Below are 20,912 nucleotides of genomic sequence, written 5' to 3'. Positions count from 1 at the left end.
TTGGGGAGTAGTATAATTTCAATGATTAATTAGGTAGCCACAGAATCCCAGACTGGTTTGTGTTGGAAGGGACCTTAAAGCTCATCAAGTTCCAACCCCCTGCCATGAGCAGGGTCACCTTCCACTAGAGCAGGCTGCTCCAAGACCTGTCCAGCCTGGCCTTGAACACTGCCAGGGACGGGGCAGTCACAGCTTCTTTAGGCAACCTGTGCCAGTGTCTCACCACCCTCACAGTTAAGAACTGCTTTCTAAGATCTCATCTCAATCTACTTATTTCATTGCTGTGCCATATTAAATCTCAATTTCAAGCATGGTAATTAAAAGAACCTATAGAGCCAATCAAAATTAATGAGATTTTTGCACATACTTTTGAGCCATTGCCTCTACCAGCCATCTTTTTACAAGCCTTCCAGAGGAATACATTAAATGCACACTCAAACTGTACTATCTTTCCCAACAATGACTCTCTCAAATCCATGGAATGAACAAAAAACTAAACCCTTTCTCATGCCTATAGGAAAACATACTGCTATGTTACTTGCAATCACCAGAAGGTAAAATATCAAGATAAATTATACCAGAAAGTCACCTGCTATGAAGACGGACACAACAATTCTAAGCAAGTTTTGTCAGGTCACACAACAATCAGCCTCCATTCCTGTTATGGTGATATAATTGTAACAATAAAAGGAGAAAACTTTCTGCAAAACCAAATCCTATCCCATTATATGGCTTTATCTCCAAAATGTTCTTAAATTAGGCATAGAACTTTTCCAGCCAAGATCAATGGGCAAGTATAGCATATAGGCTGGCTTAAGACATTAAAATGCCAGTTTGGTTTATGCTGTTATAAATGCATCCTATCATGTCTTTACATTTTATGACCTCTATTTTATTTCTAGGTAGCTTCACATATGACACACCCAATTATTCATGTCAAGAATGTAAAACTACCAGTATTTCAGTAAAAAGCGCCTACCATCATTTATGACAATGTTTTGGGGTTTTTTTTGACCCATTAAGTCACTAAATATAACACATTTTAGAAGACATTGACATGTGAGGACACTTCATTAAGTACATTTGTCTCTGAAAAGATACATGCCAGTATGATGTTTTCAATATGAACCACTTTGTTCAATTATTACTTATCTTCCATAAAATGAAGCTGTCTTCAAATTGTGAACATTCATTCATGACCTCATTCAAACCAGTGTTTGACAGTTTGAAAATGCAGTGCTAAAGTATAGGCTACAACTATTGTGAAAACGTAAACATTTCTTCTCCAGTATTTAGAAGCATTTAGAAAGAAAATACAAATTAAATCCTTCTCTGTAATTTATCCTCATACATGGAACGTTTTAATCTTCACAACCTGAGTGCTCTGCAAAACAAAGAGCAATCTCCAATTTAAAAGAAGCTGTAAACTGGGGCTTCTCTAGCAAGGCTCAGTTACTCCCGAGTTATTAAATCATGTGAAATCACTTTATATTGTTGGGTTTAGGTAATTGTAATTGTTAGACATTTTAAATTCACAGTGAGCAGAAGCAGGATTAAGTATTAAACATTCCTATCATCACTCACATCAGAGGCTGCTTTGAGCTCAGCGAGGTGAGGCTGGCTGAAGCACACAAGCACAGTGTCTACGTCCTGCTCCCACTGAAAGCAACACAAGGTTTGCCACTAATGTCAGTAGGAGTAGGATTAGATCCAGGTTTATCACCACAGGAGCCTGACAGCTCACACTTTTGGTCTAGTGCACAGTAAACTGAGCATGTAAAAGGAAAGTGATCTCTGAAGGCTTAACTGTAAGTTCAAGGGTGCAGATCTTTCCCTTCCTCTATTTTCTCCTCCTTCTGCCAAAAGCAAAGCCAAGGCCTAGCAACTAGGAAGGCTTGGCCAAGGAAGAAAGAACCCCAAATGATATGAATGTTTTATTAACATTTTCTAGGTATATAAACAAACATTACTTATCTAACTTGGCGAGTTTACAAGCTTGCAATAAAATACTGCTAACATCCTTTTCTTAGACCTCCTTGAGAAACTGGGAAATCGGGATTCATACTCTCAAACCACTGAGGTTCTGAAATAGATCAAATTGCTTCTTTTAATTAAAAGAACATAAGTTAACTTTAATAGTTACATTTTTGTCTTGTTTGGTCAGATTTGAAAGCCTGCAGCAGTTTATTTTTCAGAGTGCAGATTTATTCTCTGAAATTTGACAAAGTTCTTTTCCCCTTACTTTTCAGGAGCTAAAAGGAGCATGGCAGCTTCTCTTTAGTACCAATTTATAAAGACTGAACAAAACCATTTGCAGCCCTGCTTCAGCTCCTGCTGAAATCAGTAATAAAAACCACAGTGATTTAGTGGATGAACAGATAGCACCCTGCTGTGGGTGGGAACTGTAGTCTCAGTCCTCTTCTGGCCCTGCTTGTACAATGAACACCTTGCACACACAGGGTGAGCTTTCATGCTCGCACGGGATGCAATGATGCCTTCAGGTAAGCCCCCGGTTTAGACTGAATTTGTCTAACCTATTACGAAAGCCCTCCTTTTATAGTAAAACTCTAAGAGAAAACTGAAAGGCAACATGTAAGCATGACTGGTCCTTAACTTTGGACCTCATTTGGTGAGGTCTAAACACAGAGTGCTCCCCAGCCCAATCCAGTTCCACATATTTTGTGGTTCAACCTTGCAAGTACCCTGTGTTAAAATCTACTTAAAGCAGGAATATGGGACAAAAGCAAGTCCATCAAAGCATGCCTATAAGCTTGTCTGTAAACCCTTCCTCCAACTCAAAACAGATACAGGGTTCTTTTCTTCTGTAGTGCCACCTCCAGTAACAGTGCAGAACCCTGCTACCATTAATGCATTTATGTGCTGTTAACAACCTACTCAGGCAACAGCAACACCCAAACGGAACAGGAAAGCTATTGTGTTGTGTTTGAGATTTATTTCATCTCCAGAGACCATGCCTCCTTACATAAGTTGCTGTTCTAAAAATTACTTCGTCCTATTTCTGTGATTTGAAAGAGCCTCTTTGGCAAACAATACCCAGAAAGGAAAAACTGGACATACCTGAGAACACAAAAAATACAAGTAAGCACATGCAGAACAGAGAGGCCAGTGCATTACATTTAATGAAGTCTAATAGCTTGAACTTCGGATTCTGCAAGGTCTAAGATTGAGGGACATTTGGCCAGAACTCCCCTAATAAATTTATAATTAACCATCAGAAAGCAATGCTCCAGTCAAATTTCCATTCTGCAGTGAAATTAGAGAACAGCCAAATAACCACAGTCTTTGAAATAGTGTTCTATAAATGCAGGAGAAAGGGGCTGCAAAACTTCATGCCTTACCTTTGGGATTAAAATGCTTATTTGTCTCAATTCCTTGTAATTTATGTAACAGAATCAGTATTATTGGAAAAGTAGCCAATTATAACATCATATTTATTTTTCTGGAAGAGCTCTACTACGTGTATTTTAGTAGGAGCTGTGTATTTATTGAGTGTGTGAAAACTTCCACTACTAGTGAGATACTGATCACCTTACTAAGACATATCACTGAGAAAAAAACCCACTCTCAGCCAAAAAAGCGCAAAGGCAGAGTTTTAAGGACACTCTGGTTGCTATGGTGTTGAACATAGACTTGACTGCCTGATGCTAGCCTGCAAAATAAGAACCTTTATATTCTACCAGTGATTATTGAGCATGTTTCCTCATAGAGCACAAAGAGACAGTGGTTGGTTGGGGTTTGCAGAACAAAAGACTTGCACAGGTACCATGTTTGGTTAGTGTTGTCTAGCAAAATTAGACAAAAAAAAATATAAGCAATTACATTATGTTCTCTTTGAGTGATTGAATACTACTCAAAACTGGGATCTATTTTGATAAACACTGAAAATAATAAATATGATTGATAATAGCTTGATATGTACTCTTATGGAAATTGCAAATTACTGAATTAATATTCTTCTACTTTGGCTTTCACTAGAAGGTGTGAAAAACTGACAGTGTATGCCAATAATCTACATCTTTTTTTGCTGGCCTGAAATATGAATAACAAATCTGCTCACAATTATACCTAAGATTTAGCCTCTTAACATCTTACACTTCTTCAAACAAGTGAAGTGTTATGTAGGAAGTATTATTATTTGTGTTATTTTCTGTTTCCTGATAAAGAGCTTCTGATGTGAAGCTTTATTTTTATAAAAAGGAAAAATAAAACAATAAGGCAAAAGATCTCTTAAGAATGGTCTAAAGTCTTTTAGTTCTAACCTTTACTGTTAACGCATGATTTTGAATTAATATAACTAAACCTATGTAATCACAGTGTGCACCTCAAATAAGTGTCACTGTAAAAAACAACAGTATCCACAATCACAAGAGTAGACTGATTTCTAAAGCAATATAGTGATGCTGTAGAATCCTTTACAGATGCTACAGATGTGCTGGAACTTAGCACAGCTTCAAATGTAAGTATTTACTTAAATGTTCAGCTGAACCAGGACCAGAAGACACATCACTTTGCCAAACACAGCTTTAAAATAGCAACAGAAACTAGTAGTCTCGTAGCTGTCTCAGAGGCACCAACAAGTGATCACTGTGAATTGAAACAACCATTTTTTCCTCTGTAGCTGTTCTCGACTGAGTCACAGCAGTAAGGGAGGCCAGAGAAGCCTGAATGCCTCAGCAGCACACCATGTCCACCCTAACAGCACAAAAAGGGTTGCAGTTGCCAGGTCTGTCTTCAGGAGGCAAGGAATACTTTTGTAACATTTCAGTGGGTTCCAAGAGGACAAGCACTGAGATTAAAAATTTTGCAATATAGCACATATATTTTCATATCAGATGGTAATAAGGTATTCATTACCTTTTACTATGTAGGCTCAGTTGAACTCTGTACCTTGTCAAGGTATCTTTAAAATCTCACTAGTCAACACCTAATTTTTGGTAGCATAAGGCTCTTTTCAGGCTCATAGCAACAGCTGTTGCAAAAGCTCACTTTGCACTGAAATTGGGCTCCAAATCAACTTTGTTAATTTATTTCAGCTACTTGAGTTTGAACAGAAGCATATTAATTATGATCCAGATTTTTCAGAAGTCAGATGTAGATTTTTATGCTTCAACTTTGGATTATTTTTCATTTGAAAAGGGCCATATTTTTCCCAAGGTTAGAATCAGGTCAATAAAAATGACTTTGAAAGTCATGGCACAGGAACAAGATTTGGGCACTTACATCCAGAATCTAGATCTTAATAAGCAACCTTTTCAAAGCACATCTCAGTCATATACAGAACCTTGCTGTTGCTTGTAAGCATCAGCAAAAGCCCCATGTCTGCGAATGGTAAAAAGTATTTTTACCTTGAGAATACTTAGCAATTTGTAATCTTTCTCACCCCTGACCTCAGTCAGAAACAATGAACTTGTTAAACACTACTTTAAGGAACTTAACTTAGTAGGCATTCCTAGAACATACGGCCATGGGATTTGTACCCCACATAAACTGCATTGGTACTCACTCTTAACATGACATCCTAAGATGACACAGGACTGCACACCTTAGATTAGTTGATCATATTTCAAAATCTAGGTTTATTTCTTCCTTCTGCCTCAGGAAGGTCAACACCCATGTATTAAACCGTCTGTTTATGGCTATAACTTTCAAACTTTTTCACCGAGTCTGGCTATCTGCAGATAATAAATGTAGTCAGCTTAAGAAAAAAATATTCTGCAGACCAATGGTCACAGCACTCAGAAAGACAAGATCTGAAACTGTCCCCCTCCAAGGTCAGCTCTTCTATTTCATAGTTATTGAATAAAGTGCCATTTCAGTCTTTAGGGCAGGTACTAGAACACAATCTTCTCTTTCTCTAAGATGCCTGGGTCTTCCTTGTAACATACAGAAAGCAAAATCATCTATCCCAGAATTACTGACATCAGTCAAGGGGCAAGGAGCACTCAGGTTCAGAAAGGTACATGGTGATGCTTATATTATTTTTGGACTCTAACCCTTGCTCAGCATTTTCTGCAAATAAAGCTTCCTTGAGGGATTTTTTTTTGTGGTTGTTGGACAGTTAAAGACAGGAGCACCTGAAATCACTTACTGAAAACCATAGTCTTATTTTATTAAACAATTATTTCCTACTCCCTCAAGGCATCTGGGTACTAGATAATCAGATAAGCACAATCTCAGTAATAATAAAATAGATATAAACCACTTACGCTGACACTAAGCACTGCAGAACTAGTACAAGCACATTTTCTGCTCAGCAGTTCTGCAGACGAATAAGCAGAGCCTCGCTCCCAGGTGCTACTGGGTTATCCTCAATTATCATATCAGCTGACATCAGCACTGAACTGATGGCCTGTTTCTGCAGGCAGTATGGAACCTGCCATGGCTTTATTATTCTTGCCCTACCTCCCTCCCCCTTTTTTTTAATACAAAACCTTTACAGGTAGAATTTCTGCCTTTTCTGGCATACCCTGAGCAACTAAATCCAGATGTCTCTTAATTAATCCAAGAACTTAACTGCTGTTGAATCTGAAGGATAAAAGTATACATGTATTTTGATGGGTCACTGCCAAGTGGTTTAATTTTGCGTGTTTATATTAGTGCTTTTGTTAGAACTGCTCTATTCAAATAGGATTTTGTACTGTTTTAGGCTTCTGCTGTTCAAATATTGGGGAAAACGTGAGCCCCCTAAATTCAATATCCAGCTTTCCTTTACGGTGTTTCAAGCACTCTGAAGAATTTCTCTGTCATTTCTTTCATTCTCTTCTTTTTCACCATTTCACTCTTCTACTTGATTACATTAAGATAAAGAATATGGCATTATATGCACAAATACTGACTGGTCACACATAACACTGAAAATGAGGAAAGTCACAATGAAAAGGAAAATTTGAAACCTCTTTACACCAGAAGACAAGACAAACTTACTACGCTACACTGGAATGCACATTTCCTATTGAATCCTGGTATCTTACTGTGAGGCTGATACAACCTATTTTGTCTGAAAAGTCACTGAGGAATGGAATATGTAATTGCTTTTTATAGGATTTTAAGTCTGTAACAATCTATAACAGCACATTTTTAACAAATGCTACTCCTGCAACACTGAAGTCCAAAGTATCTTGCCAAAGCCTATTCTGAGTTCATCCCATAGAGACCTACCATTGCATATTCTCTACAACCTTGTACATTTAGGATGAGATTTCCAAACTTCCCTGACAATGCAGAGTCTCAGATTCATATAGCTTTTGGGGGCCTAAATAAGCAATCCTTATTGGGAGTTGATAACCAACAGACCTGTACATGACAAACACAATATGCCCATTCCAACAGATTTTCAATCACTTTTTAAAGATCCAGCTGTTGGTTCATATTAAATGAAGGGAGCCCACCCTCTAGGGAGCCCACCCTCTAACATCTGCTTAGGTAAGAACTCTGTTATGTGACTTTCCAGAATTAGGCAGAAGCTGACAAGGACAAAACTTGTCTCACTGAAGAAGAATAAGTGACTCTCAGGGCTTCTGTTTTCTAAGAATCAACATGAAACTACACGAAGGATGACCCAGGTTGTCACTGTTTCTAAAACAAAATTCTTGCTTGCCTTCCAAACAAAAAACTCAACTGTTGCAAAACTTCCAAAAAAAGGGAAAAACTAAAGCAAGAACTAGATAGGAGACCAGCAGAATGAATCCCAAGAACTGAACTTCATCCATAGAGTTTTTATAAAACCGACTTTATTCAGCTATGAGCCCTCACACTCACTCCCAACAAAAAGCCAAACAACCCAACAAAATTTCCACCGTTTGGTGCTCTAGCTTTACAGTCACGAAATTCTGTAGAGAAATAAATGGATAAAGCAGTACCAGTACTTCACAATTTAATTTCACCAACTTCTTAATTCTTTCCTTTTATGTGAGATTAGACTGATATCTCTATAGTTTAGTCCCAGCCCATAGTCAGGAAGACTTGTGTAAACAGCACAGATAACTTACACTGTTCAATGCGCATGTAAAGGGCTTTCTGCCAGCTGCGTTCCCTGAACACCACATACAAATGCAGAAGGCACCAAAACTATACACAAACCATGAATTACTCTACCAGTTACCTTACTGTGTTCTGATACAGGAAATGCCTTTATCAACAAAGTAAGATAAAGAAAAACCTGCAGTCTCAAACTCAAAAATGCAGTGACAAGTGAAAGAGGCCCCTCTTTATCGATTACTGTACTGCAAACCAGGAATTCCAGTCCTGACTTTTAAAATAAAAAACTATTTTATATATATTATATATATATGTGTATATATATATATATCTATAAAGGAATAGTGCAGAGAACCATGAGAGCTTGGGTCAGTACTGTGGTACTGTAAATTAATATGCATTTAAATATTAATGGATGAGTTTAATCTAGAGCATGCAGATTCACTGCATAAAAAGCAGTGCTACTCTTGTTGTATATTTTCTTCTACATTTTAAATTTACTGACATTCCTTTAGACTGATTAAATGAGCAAGTCCTTTTTGAAAACAGTACAGCACAGCTGAAATGCAATAAATATAAGCACTTTAATATTTAAGTGAGGAAAATGAATTTCAGTGTGTTTTCAAATTGGTTTTCTGCAGTGCAGAGTTTCTTTATTTGTCCAAATAAAATGGATTTGAGTGGGTGGCAGCTTTAAGGAGATATGCAGCACTATTCAATGGCTTTGTGAACTTGGGAAGATATTATGAATAATGGATTTGCTGTGCTCATAGACACAGAGCCACAACAAAAACAGTATCATTCTAGGTTCTCTAATGAGCAGCTGTTGGAGCAGAGGCCTAGTGATTTAAGCTACAGGTGCTAGTGTTTTTTATTCTGAACATAGGAGCAAACTATGGGACTGGCTGTCTGTTTTCAGCAGGAAAACTACTAAAACAAACAATGTGAAGGCCTAAATTCCCAAGGCTACCTCTACCACTCTGCTTTGCTGCTTTGTTCATAGAAGCCCATCTTTATATTACACACTTATCTTTATATTGTGCCCACTCATCCCACACAGAATCCTTCTCCCCTAGAAAAGGGCTGGAGGAAAAGTTAACTTGAAATACATGCACAAAATACAAGAATACTGGTTTAGTTTCCTCCTTTTATGGATCTTAACATATATCCCCCTTCTCAAGGGGAGAGAATCCTTGGCTTTTCTTAGTAATGAATTTAAAATACTTAAATTTCATCAGCAAATTATTCACTCTTATGCACAACTGGAAACAGCACCCAACTGTTTTCAATATAGGCAGATTTGACCAAAATAACTTTGAGGAGTGTACTTCTCAGTCCCTTTGAGAAGAATCTGGCCTCAGTGTAATGAAAAATCACAATAGTTTGGGACATCTAATCCATTCCTAACAGCTTGCAAGTTTTCAGTGCTTGACACCAGAGGACTGCATGCTTCAGAGTATATGCCACGATTTTAGCACTGGCACTGTAATTCTAGTAGTTGTGCCATCTTCTGATCATGTTGGTAAGTACATCTCCATCAAATCACTACCGTGTTCAGTTGCCCATAGCAAAGCTTAGTTTGTACTGTAGTTGTAGATGCTGAATATGCAATCAAAGTACTGTCAAGCCAAAGCTGACAAGGGTGACTTAAAAGGTTGACACACTCAGAATCAGGTTTTGGGCAGCCCACATTGCTAGCTGCTAACTTCACACCTTGTTAGCAGCTGACTCCTCAAGCCCTTACTTTTATTATAACCCTCCAAACACAGTTAGCTCAGTCTACGTAACTATGAAACAAAGTCTGATATTAAAAATACTATGAAAACGGCTTTTGAATCAACAGGACATCCCAACACCTGCAGAAGATCCCATATAGTTTCTTTTTTTTTTATTATTTTGTTAGAACTTCAGAGTTTAACTTCAACTATGTTCCCACTGTGCAGCTAACTGGTATGCCGTTTCTGCAATAGAAACAGTTCATGACTGTTCTGTATTAAATAATTCACAAATTTTGTTGACATTTTACTGCAGTCCCAATGTTAAGACTCCATTATCTACAATTTTTGTTTTGGTGACAGAAATATGTTTGAAAGAGATACTAAAATATAAAGAAATTCATTGGTTTTGCATCAACTGGGTAATTCCAATACATATTTTATAGGTTTCCCACAGATACACATACTTTTGCAGGCTCTGAGTTCAGTAAATACGTGCATAAATATTGCCTTTCAGATGGTGAACTAATTCCTAGCTGGGAAATATATGCTGGCCAGTCTAGAAAGAGATTTCTGCCTGATGTCATATCTCAATTCACATCAGAAAACTTACTCTTGAGTATTCGAAGTGCAGAAGGGAAATTGCCAACACTTTTCTTTTCTTCATTCTGATCTTCACCTGTTTTCATTATAAGGGCCAGACTGGCTATGTAAACAGCTCAAAGATTTAACCATTTGTACTGTGTGGTCATAAGCTTTAAAGCTTTCAAAGTCTACCCTAAAGATCCTGAGATCTGGCTCAAAGAAAAATCCGCACAGTGTACCAAAGAAACTGTCTTATATGTCCTACGTACTAAATGGTAGGACTAATTTAAGAAACGGAAAAGGAAACAGAAATTTAAGATTTAGAGCAGAAAGGAGCCACAAATGTTGAAAACCATCACTGTTGGGCTAAAAGCAATATTCATTCGCATTTTAAGAAGGTACAAACACAATTCAGTGTCCTCCAACTGCAATAAAAGAACCAGAAGACTCTTTCTGTACATAGAGGTCATTGTTTAAGGATTAAGATGTAACTTGTGTTCACGTTCCAGCTGAGGCTAATCAAAGATGAATGTAGTTTGCTTGAACAGGATACAGATGGTACACAACTACAGTTCCAGCATTTGGGAGAGAAAATAATCTGACAAGATTTTGTGCAAAGTCTGAATCCTTAATTTTTTTTTTTTTAAAGGTGGGGGGGAGGAGGGATGTGAAAAGAAAAAAAATCACACACGAATTTAAAAGAAACGTCTCGCACACACACCTCTGAAGACTATCTTGGAGCCAGAGGATAAGAATTTAAACAACATGAATTTATATGCATAAAGACATCCATCACAGCAGAGTTTCATTTTGAAATCAAATGACCAACTCATATAATTTCAAACTAGAAGGCATTATCAGCTAAAAATAGTTCAATATTCAGGTGAATATTTCTATCAAAGTACTGCTGCTTTTGAATAGTAAGACACATTCCTGTTCTTGTAAATTCCCTGGAGATACAAACAGGGAAACAATTTACAATTACATGTGTTGCAGCACACTGTGATTTTGGGTAACAGCACTCCACTTTAACATGTATCACAGGCTATATGTGTAATATTTGCACTAACTGGTACTGACAGGATATGGTTGTGATGATTGAAATCCATCATTTTAATGAACTGTTGTCTGCACTGAATTCTGTAATAATATCTGACAGCTTTCACTGCTGTGTGAATTACTCTGTTGGTACAATTAATTTTTGTTTTGGTTGAGATACTGTAAAACAGTATTTCGAGGAAATCAGGTTGGGTGAAGAACAGACTGCCAGAAATGAGTGAATGTAACATGAAGGAGAAAGAAAACAACTGGATAATGAGCCTGGATATGTAGTGAAAACCTATACTGACTTATAATGTGCAGAATGTCTGCAGGGGTGACCCTCTGCATTTGAATACTGAAGTGGGACAGTGGAAACACCTTGTCAAGATCTTAACATTTTGCAGAAGGCATAGTTATAATACCTGCACTCTTGCAAATAAGAGAAGGAATTCAACTTGCACATTGTCAAAGAGAGTAAAACCGCAACTGAGCCCACCTACAGTATACACAATCGAAGTGGACTAAGTTTTCCAGACTTCCCAGCTGTCTTGGTTAGGATTTGATGGAAGGAAGCTTAATTACCAGCTTCATAATTCACCCTGCTCCTGAACTAGCTGTCACAGAACCTAGGAAGCATTTTGACAAATAAGGTAAACCAAGTAGAAAGGTTTTCAACTTACAGAATATCACATTACCTTAGCACTTCAAACAAATAAAGCATTCTGCTGTCCAACAGGAATCTCTCAGCCAACTACATGTAATTCAGCAAATTTGTGCATCCCTGGGCTGACAGAGGGCAACTGGAACATAAAACTACTCAATCAACAGCATCTAATAAGTTTTTCCAAGCCATATTGGATGCTGACATAATGGAAGCAAGGAACTGGTGAGATTAGAAAAGGGTACATCTTTTTATGCAAATCAAGTGCAACTTTCTCTGCTATCTTACCATAAAAGAAGATGAAAATCTCATGTAGGTAACTGACTGCAGAGCTCAGATATACTAGAAATATTTGCAGAGCTAAGAACTCAGACATTTTAGGAAGCAGCTCCATTCACTACACACTAGTTTAAAAAAAAGCAGTATTTTGATTCCCCCTCCCCCTTAATCAAAACCAGTGCTGCACATTTCAAGACTAGTAGCAGAAAGCAGAAAGCAAAGCTTTCATTTCTGCTTTTCATTTTCATTTCCGTCCTTTCAACACTTTAGAAAAAAAAAAAGTAAAAATATTTTTGATATTTAAAAAAGTATTTTCAGTTTAACTACATTCACATATGCTTCCTATGTACAAGCTAAATTGCCACAGACAGTTCAGTGAAAAACACAGAGAACATTGATTTATCTAGACCTGTAGCCAACAACCACAAACATAAACATTTCAGCAGAAGCTACACAATTCCTGTCATGCTTAGCAGTGTAATTCCATAGAGACATGTCTCTATTGTGTCCCAAGTGGTGATTAGTTTACGTTACAAAGTGTGAAGACTGACAGTCTTTGCAATATTGCTACCAGCATATGCTTTCAATGTGTGCTTTGAACATTGCTATGCAACTGCAGACAAGTCCAACATTGCTTTATTGCTGGATCTTGTAAGTGACAGAGAAATAATAACCAGATAAACAACATGTTTCTCATGAATCTATATTACTACTGAAAATCCAATTTTCTTTCTTCTCAGCCGATAGGAAAATTTGAGGACAATTCATGTTGACATTTTTTTAATGTTACCAAGGAATGGAAAGTTAGGTTTGTAATGATGACTTCAGCAGTAATTTCCTGTATGGCCTCGAGTAAAGCACTTCACCTCTTTGCTTAGTTCCACCAAATGTAAACAATGGTACCATTTGTCCAGTTTAGGCATTCCATGGGATTTAGGCGAAGACTTGTCTGGCTGTTTTGAGCTGCAAATATATGACCATATTAAACATTTCTCATGATTAATGCCTGTTGTCTTGTACTAACTCTATAATGTGACTTAAATAAGTTTACAATATGGAGTTCAAGCTACACTTCTTGATTAAGTTTTCTACTTCAAGATTCATCTTTTCCAGTATTATGAAGATTAAGCCATATTTTTCCCTTAACTGAACAGCTCTGCTTTGGATATCATTTTTTACCCTCATAATTCACATGTTCAAATTGATTTTTACAATTGGCTCTCTGGGAATTATGATAACTAGGTTTTAGACTTTCTTGGTCCTGGAAAATGTGTTATGGAACTCAAGCACAATTATAAATTTGGAGACTTGGGCATAGGTCTCATTTTGATTTGAGGGATTAATAGCAGGTTGTCTCTCCAGTGCTCCTCAGAGAATTCAGAAGGGAATTCTCCTTCATCAAAATGGCAAGCATTTCCTGATGTGCTGTCAGGACAGACATTACAAACTACCCAAAGATGGTCCTTCCACATTTCCTCTGAATTCTTCTACCTGCCTTCTAATTTCCTGGAGGACATTTGTCTTCTCTGAATATAGAATAGGCTCACTTTTACTGGAATCAATTAAACATGGTAACTGGCCAAAAGAGCTTGTGGCTTCTGTCCCACTGAAACAGTGAGTCAGATAAGTGTCATCTGAAAAGGGGTATTTGACAAGGACTGGTTACACACCCTCATTCTCATTCAGAATGTGAAAGTATGACTCCATTTCAAAATTAGACAATCTTTATGAGTTTCTTCAAAGGAGATTTTGTAGAGTCCTGATATGGATACATTTGTGAGGTGAGAAATAACTGCAGACCTGATAGTAAATACATCATTTTAAAGCTGTCCATTGCGTAAGGAAAAAGGAAGAAAAAGAAACAGTATGAATGTAAAAGATGTCAGGACAAGTTAGGCTAAACTGTGCATTTCACATTACGCTGGTGGTACGAAGCAACTGGTTTGACTATCTGACTTGGTAATTCAAGAACCAGTAACTAATTTACTGAGACCAAAGCAAAGAATCCCAAATCCAACCAAAACTATAATAGCAGTTTAAAATCAATCAATCATGTCATGCACTGCATGCTGTCAAGATGCGCCAATAATAAAAAATGTGCAGTATCATCATTGCATCGTATCATTCCAAAGAAACCTATAGTTCATTAGGGGCTTCTAGTTAAACAAAGCCCCATTCCTGCTTAATTTCTTTAAAATGTATAATAGACCCAAAGTTCCCCAAATTAAAGTGCTTTTTAAGAGGAGAAAGAAAACTATAATCAGCAGTTACTAAGTGGAGAGAAGTTATAGCAGAAGATAAGAATCCTGAAGTAGGCTTAAGAACGAAAGCAGAAATTATTTAAATAAACTAGGGATTAATTTATGTCACAAACACGTGACATTAGGTAAAGATGTGAATTACTGCTCTTGTAGAAAAGCAAAATGTGTCAACAACTATTTTTGTGTGCATTTGGAAACAAGTAAAATTATGTATCAATAGCTTAGTATCAAGATGCTCTACTAGTGGTTGTACAGGATAATGATGGGTTAGTTACTTTTTTAAATTGCACATGAAGAAATGCACCAATGGAATGACAGGGGACTGATGCAAACAATTACATTTTTTGGAATTTAAAACTAAAATTTTGATTATGGGAGAAATTTTAGGCGGGTAAATAAATTACTGTGTTAAATGAAAAGAAGCAATGAAGTGAAAAACAGCAAACAGAAAGCAGCAACAGCACCCATGTGCAAACATTTATTTACTATGAGGTCTGCTGCAGGACAATACAGAACTGCATTTCTCTGTGGCCTAATCCTGCTTTATTTCACACTGCTGAAAGAAACCAGAAGAAAACGGAGAACAGGCTCAACAACTATATAATGGATAAACTGGAGAAAAAATTATCCTGAATGTTCTGACTTTGGTGCAAATAATTTCTCAAGCTTAAAGCATAAATAACAATGTTTGCATTTATTATACAGTCCTAGCATAGTTTGCAAAATTAAGTAGCTGCTTGTGTTTACATGAGATATATGATGTTCAGTTTGATTTGCCTATCAGAGATCAGGCTGTAAATCTCTGACGATATTTACAGTTGGATAATTGAAATTAATCCTGCCAAAATGACTTTGACAGGCCTGAATTTATGGCCTGAGAAAACAATCCTGGAACTGTTTGCCAATCTATTAATATGGCTGGCTATATATTTCCAATCTGAGCTATGCTGCTGAATAAAAACCTGTTCACAAATTACAGCCTCTTCCTTTCTTCCCTCACTTCATGTTCAAGTTGCTTTCTACAATCATGAAGAAAGTAGTATCACTTTGAAGACAGCAGATATGCCAGTGCTTTGCTGGTATTGTGGTTTTATTTTTCTACACATGGCAGGTACATTAGTTATCTTTCTCCCTTCTCAAGTTACACCATTCTCTTTTTCATTTCCTTTCAAAGCAGCCAATTCTCCCAGCAGAAAGCATCAAGAAGTTTCAACACCAGAACTCAGACTCTCTCAAATCCTTCAGTAACTTGGATTATAGCTGCATCTCAGGATGTGTCTGTGTCTTCAGGGAGGAAGAAAGGTGTCTGGATATTTGTCTGTTTGTTTGGTTTCTGTTTTGTTTTACAAATTAGATCATATCTTTAAATGGAAGAATAACATTGTTAACTTCAAGCTACCTCACATTATTATCCTGGTAGGAATGCCATTTGTGGCTAGATATATGACAGAAACTTCCGACGTACCAAAAGAAAAATGCCTGTGACTAATATTCATTGCAAATAAAAAGGGAGTCGGCAGTGGTTTCACTTTCTAATAAAACAAAATTCAAACAATTAGCAGATGAATTTTCTTATCATTGGCAAAGAATTATATAATTTATTAAAACTGTTGTCAATCTTTTCCTATTTAAGAGATGTTGCACCTTATACTCTTTGGACTTCAATATGGATTTGATGATTGTGAAAGCTGCAACCTGGTTTTTGGTGCTAAAAGAGAGCAAAGAGCCTCCCCAAGTTTTCAACCACAGAGAACTCTGTCTCAGGTATTTCAAAAGCTATGTTTATAGACATAAAAAAAAAAGTATATTTCTAACATATACTAATATGTATACTTTTCAAAATCTGGAAATAAAAGCCAACTGCCATTTGTCACAGAAATGTATTTATATTTGCAGCATTTATTTACAACATACCTTTTTAAGAAAGGTGGCAGTGATAGTTTTGTTTTACATCTTGCTTTCTTTCTTTACCTTCCCCCCAATATGCTACTTTCCAGAATCTTTCAATTTAAAAGCAGGCATCCATCCAAATATGGAATATTAAGGAAGAAAGACAGCTCTCATTTATAAAAAGTTAATTCCTTATTAGTGGAAAGAATAAATCACTACATTAAAGACAAAAACTGTGATCACTGATTATCACCCTACCACAAGTATGTCATCTGCTCTGTCACTGTTTAGAGATTGTATCAACTGGCAGATTCCATGGAGGATAACTCTAAGATGAGAACTAGATAAACACATACTCTGTGGGGATGGGAAGAAAACAAACTTCCTAAGGATTGCAAACCCTTGTGGAAAGCCTTCCCCATCTGCCCATTTTGTTACACAAACCACACTGCAAAGGAGTTTGAAGGAAGTTACACATTTATGTGGTAGCCTGCACAGCTGGCTTCACTCATATCAGTGAATGCAGGTATGTAACAAATATACAGGTGACACTCAGACAATTAGTTTGGCAAGTAGTACTGCCAAGCCAAAATACACTGCAGGCTCTTTACAGGTATAGCATTGCTGTATATAAGCATCAACAAATTAACAATCCAGACTGGAAACTACCAGCCTCATAAATCTGTCAATAGCTTTCCCTTATTTCCACATCTCATCACGTATTCTGCACGGGTTGATTTTTCACTTGAATTAGCCAATGTGAGCATAAGGATCAATCACAGCTGCCTTTTCTGCAGAATCAGATCTTCAGGTGGGAAGTCTTAAGCTTGAAACAGCTATGTCCTATCATCATCAAATTCCTTTTTACAGAAGGTCTTCGAGAGCATCTAATTTTTCATTTGAAAACACTTTATACTAAGTGCACACACCACATACCTTCTACAGCACATCTTACAAACTTATCTAGACTAGCTGAACAGAACTCAATGGTATTTTGAACTCAGGTAATGTAACTAACACGAGCACATGGGCTTTTATTGTGAACAGACTGAAATTCCACCAGAGAGAACTCCAAGTGAGGCTTTTTTATTTCATACTCTGAATACTCCTATTTTAAACTTACTGTGCCACATTTTTGTGCTACCTCCTGCTCCCTTTAGCCACTGAGATTTTTTCACGTCTAAAGGTTTCAATAATTACATGCTGATAACCAGCTTTTCACATCATGGCTCTGCTCCTTACTCTCTTATTTTCAAATGCAAAATGCACATGAGATACACTGAAGGTAGAAATGAAAGCTGGTAGTGAGTGTGAGTGGGAGGCATGGGTTGGTGATGAAGATTTGCTTTGATTCCTCTGACTACAAAAGATTCCTCAGTAGAGAAGATATTTTAATGTGTCTAAACAAAACCTTTGTCTATGCAAATGCAAAACCATTCTGACATAAAATTAAAACTATTCTTAGTATTATTTCTTAAAGGTCATGAATATGCCATAAAGGATAATCAAAGTATTAAAATCCTACAACAGGTTAAGTAAAGAGGCAATACAGTAGATGTCTGATGCTTTCATTTCTAAGCAAAACACTGACCATTAATTCTTATTACTGACAGTAACAGTGGATGCATCATCTGTTATCAGAACTGGCTGACAATTTCTGTTACAAAACTCACTTCTCAGTTGTCTTGAACTTTGCCAAACTTTAACTGCTTTCTCTATGATTTCATAAAAACTGAGTATTTCTTTCAAGCTTTTGCTTTAAAAAGCTGCTCTCAGCTTTGACAAAATAATCTGGAATAATTCATGAAAGGATACATTGCTTACCCCATTGTGTAAACAACATTTTTATGATTATTTAATGCTTCCTTAAGTCAGGATTTGAAAAACAAGACTGAAAATCTAATACTGACAGTTTTAATTAGCTCTCAAGAAAATCTGGCTGGATTACAACAGTTTGAAAAAATCTTAACTCGTACATGCTTATCAGAGAAGTACTTCACTGGTACAAGAAAACTCCTCAGCACTCAAGGTTCAGAAAAGCACATTCCTAAAACTGGTCTCTAGGTTTCGGTTACAGGCCTCACTGCAATGGCAACCAATGGGGAGTGGTCTAGTGTCCTGGGTTCAGCAGTAGCAGTCATTTTTTCTCCTTCTTGGTAGCTGGTGCAGTGTTGTGGTTTTGACTTTCAGCCTGGGAGTGGTGCTGATAGCATCGATGTTTTTAGTTACTGTTCAAATGTTTGGTCTGGCCAAGGACTTTGTGAGCCTCATGCTCTGCCAGGGAGGAGGGGAAGCCAGGAGGAAGCAGAGACAGGATACCTGACCCAAACTGACCAAAGAGGTATTCCATACCACAGCACGTCATGCCCAGGATGTAATTGAGAGTTACCCAGAAGGGCTAGGACTGCAGGGTTGGATTAGGTATCGGTCGGTGCTTGGTCGGGCTGTGGGAGGTCAGTTATTGGTCAGCAGGTGGTGAGGTGTTGTATTCTCTTCCCTTGTTATTTCCTTTATCATTATCATTATTGGTGGTAGCAGTAGTGATTTGTGTTATACCTTAGTTACTAAACTGTTCTTATTTCAACCCGTGGGAGTTGCATTCTTTTGATTCTCCTCCCCATCCCTCTGGGAGCAGGGGGAGGGCAAGAAGGGGGGGAGTGAGTGAACAAGCTGTGTGGCTGGGTTTAAACCACAACATCTAGGCAAAAAGTAACAGAAGAAGAGAGTCTCCATTGCTTTTTCAGAGAAGCTTCTTTCCCTGCAGTGGCCAACAAGCTTGAAGGAGTATTTCACCTCATCCAAATGTAAAGGAAGAGAAAGACTGAGTGGAAATAGAAAAATCCATTAGGAACTAGATGATCTTAAAGATCTTTCCAACCCTAACCATTCTGATTCTATGACTAGATAATAAAGAAAGGGTGAAAACACCTGTGAGACTGAAGACTTGTCTGTGGATTTATGACATTCAGTTGTTAAAAATCAGACCTAGAACAGTGCAGTGGTGTCAGTCACACTACGCCTACGTCATTCAGGAGTTTAGAAGGAACAGTTTGGACTCCTTTAAGGTGCACATTAATCAAAATATGTCACCTCAAATATAACTGAAGAGAGCTGAGGAACTAATAATTAATTGGTAAGCAAGAATATACCATTATTATAATATTATAGAAGCACCTTCATAAAAATGCATTTGCCTGGATAATAAAGTAAATGAAGAGGTATATGCTGATTTATTAATCAGGAGTCACCTTGCCAAAACATACATAATGAATAAATTTCCACTTGTCCAACCTTGAAGTGTACTGTACACTCATGAGCTAGAAATACTGTATAGAAAACTTACTTAAACGTTTGTTCAGTTACTTGTTGAAATTACATACTGAAGTTCCACAAGGGTCTGACCTTAAAAAGCAAACAAACAGCACAGAATCACAGACACCAAATAAAAGCAAGTACGTTTTTTTGGTTGTATCTTAAATTAAGTCCTTCCCAGCTCCCTATTTAGTAAAGCTTTTGTCTAGTATATCACATCAAAGCTTCTGTAACACTCCTAATTTATCTCTGTTCTTAAAGTGAAATCTACAAATTGATGCTAGGTATCTCTCTCTGACTGGGCTAAAACATAAAGCTTATTAAGTAAAACTACCAAGGGGCTAAAAAGGAATCTCCATACCTGTTAATATCCCATATTTTGCTTGTGTTGTCCATGGAGGCAGAAGCCACAAAATCACCACACGAATGCCACGAGCAGTCCCATACAGCTTGGGTATGTTCTACTAAAGTCAGAACACAGGCACGTTTTGAGAGGTCCCATAGCCGCACTGTGGTATCCCCACTTGAAGTGATCAGCTGGGTGCCACTGTTACCAGGAATAAAAATAAAGAGTACTTTTTAGCAAGAACAAGGTAAGGTTTTTCAGAGTACACAGAAAATAATTCAACCATGTTTAGAAAGTCAGGTTAAGGAGCAGCTGTTGGTTTTACATTAAAATACATATGAACAAAAAATTATGTTTGAAAACATTCAGAGTTTTACTTCACACGGTTTTCTGACACATGATAGATGAAGTGGTCCTGTATTAAATATACTACCAAAAGAAAAGGAGATATGAAGTAGCTATCTTCCATGGGAAGTAAATATGGGTTCCAAAAATTACATTTTTACTTTTTATAGTCTATTTATGAGTTTATCAAGAGAATAATGTAAGCCCAGAGAATTGCTTTCAAAATAGAATAAAACAGCTTCAGAGAAGAATATTTTATTTCCCAAATCCATACCATTTTCAACATATAGATTATGATTTAAGCATCACAATTTTATCTCTTCCAACTCAGTATAAACACTTTAACACATTCACTATCTTTTGAGTCATTGCTATGTTATAGATATTAAATATACAGAGTTAACTCAGACCTTTTGGCCAAATATTCAGGTACAAACTAGTATTGTTCTATTTCAATTAAGCATGAACATATGGCTTCA

General features: G+C 37.1%; 1 protein-coding gene across 1 annotated transcript in view; it reads right to left on the bottom strand.

Moving 5' to 3' along the window:
* SPAG16 (sperm associated antigen 16) overlaps nt 1-20,912 on the bottom strand; it is a 324,063-nt gene that overhangs the window by 53,823 nt on the left and 249,328 nt on the right. Inside the window, exon 12 of the mRNA XM_062603516.1 lies at nt 20,104-20,289. Within this exon, the coding sequence (XP_062459500.1) occupies nt 20,104-20,289 (186 nt within the window). The remainder of the gene's footprint in view (nt 1-20,103; nt 20,290-20,912) is intronic.

The sequence above is a fragment of the Pezoporus occidentalis genome, unplaced genomic scaffold (assembly GCF_034315485.1).
Source record: "Pezoporus occidentalis ecotype Australia unplaced genomic scaffold, CSIRO_AGI_Poc_V1 ctg118, whole genome shotgun sequence".
NCBI lineage: Eukaryota > Metazoa > Chordata > Aves > Psittaciformes > Psittacidae > Pezoporus > Pezoporus occidentalis.
This window is presented reverse-complemented; position numbering and strand designations above follow the sequence as displayed.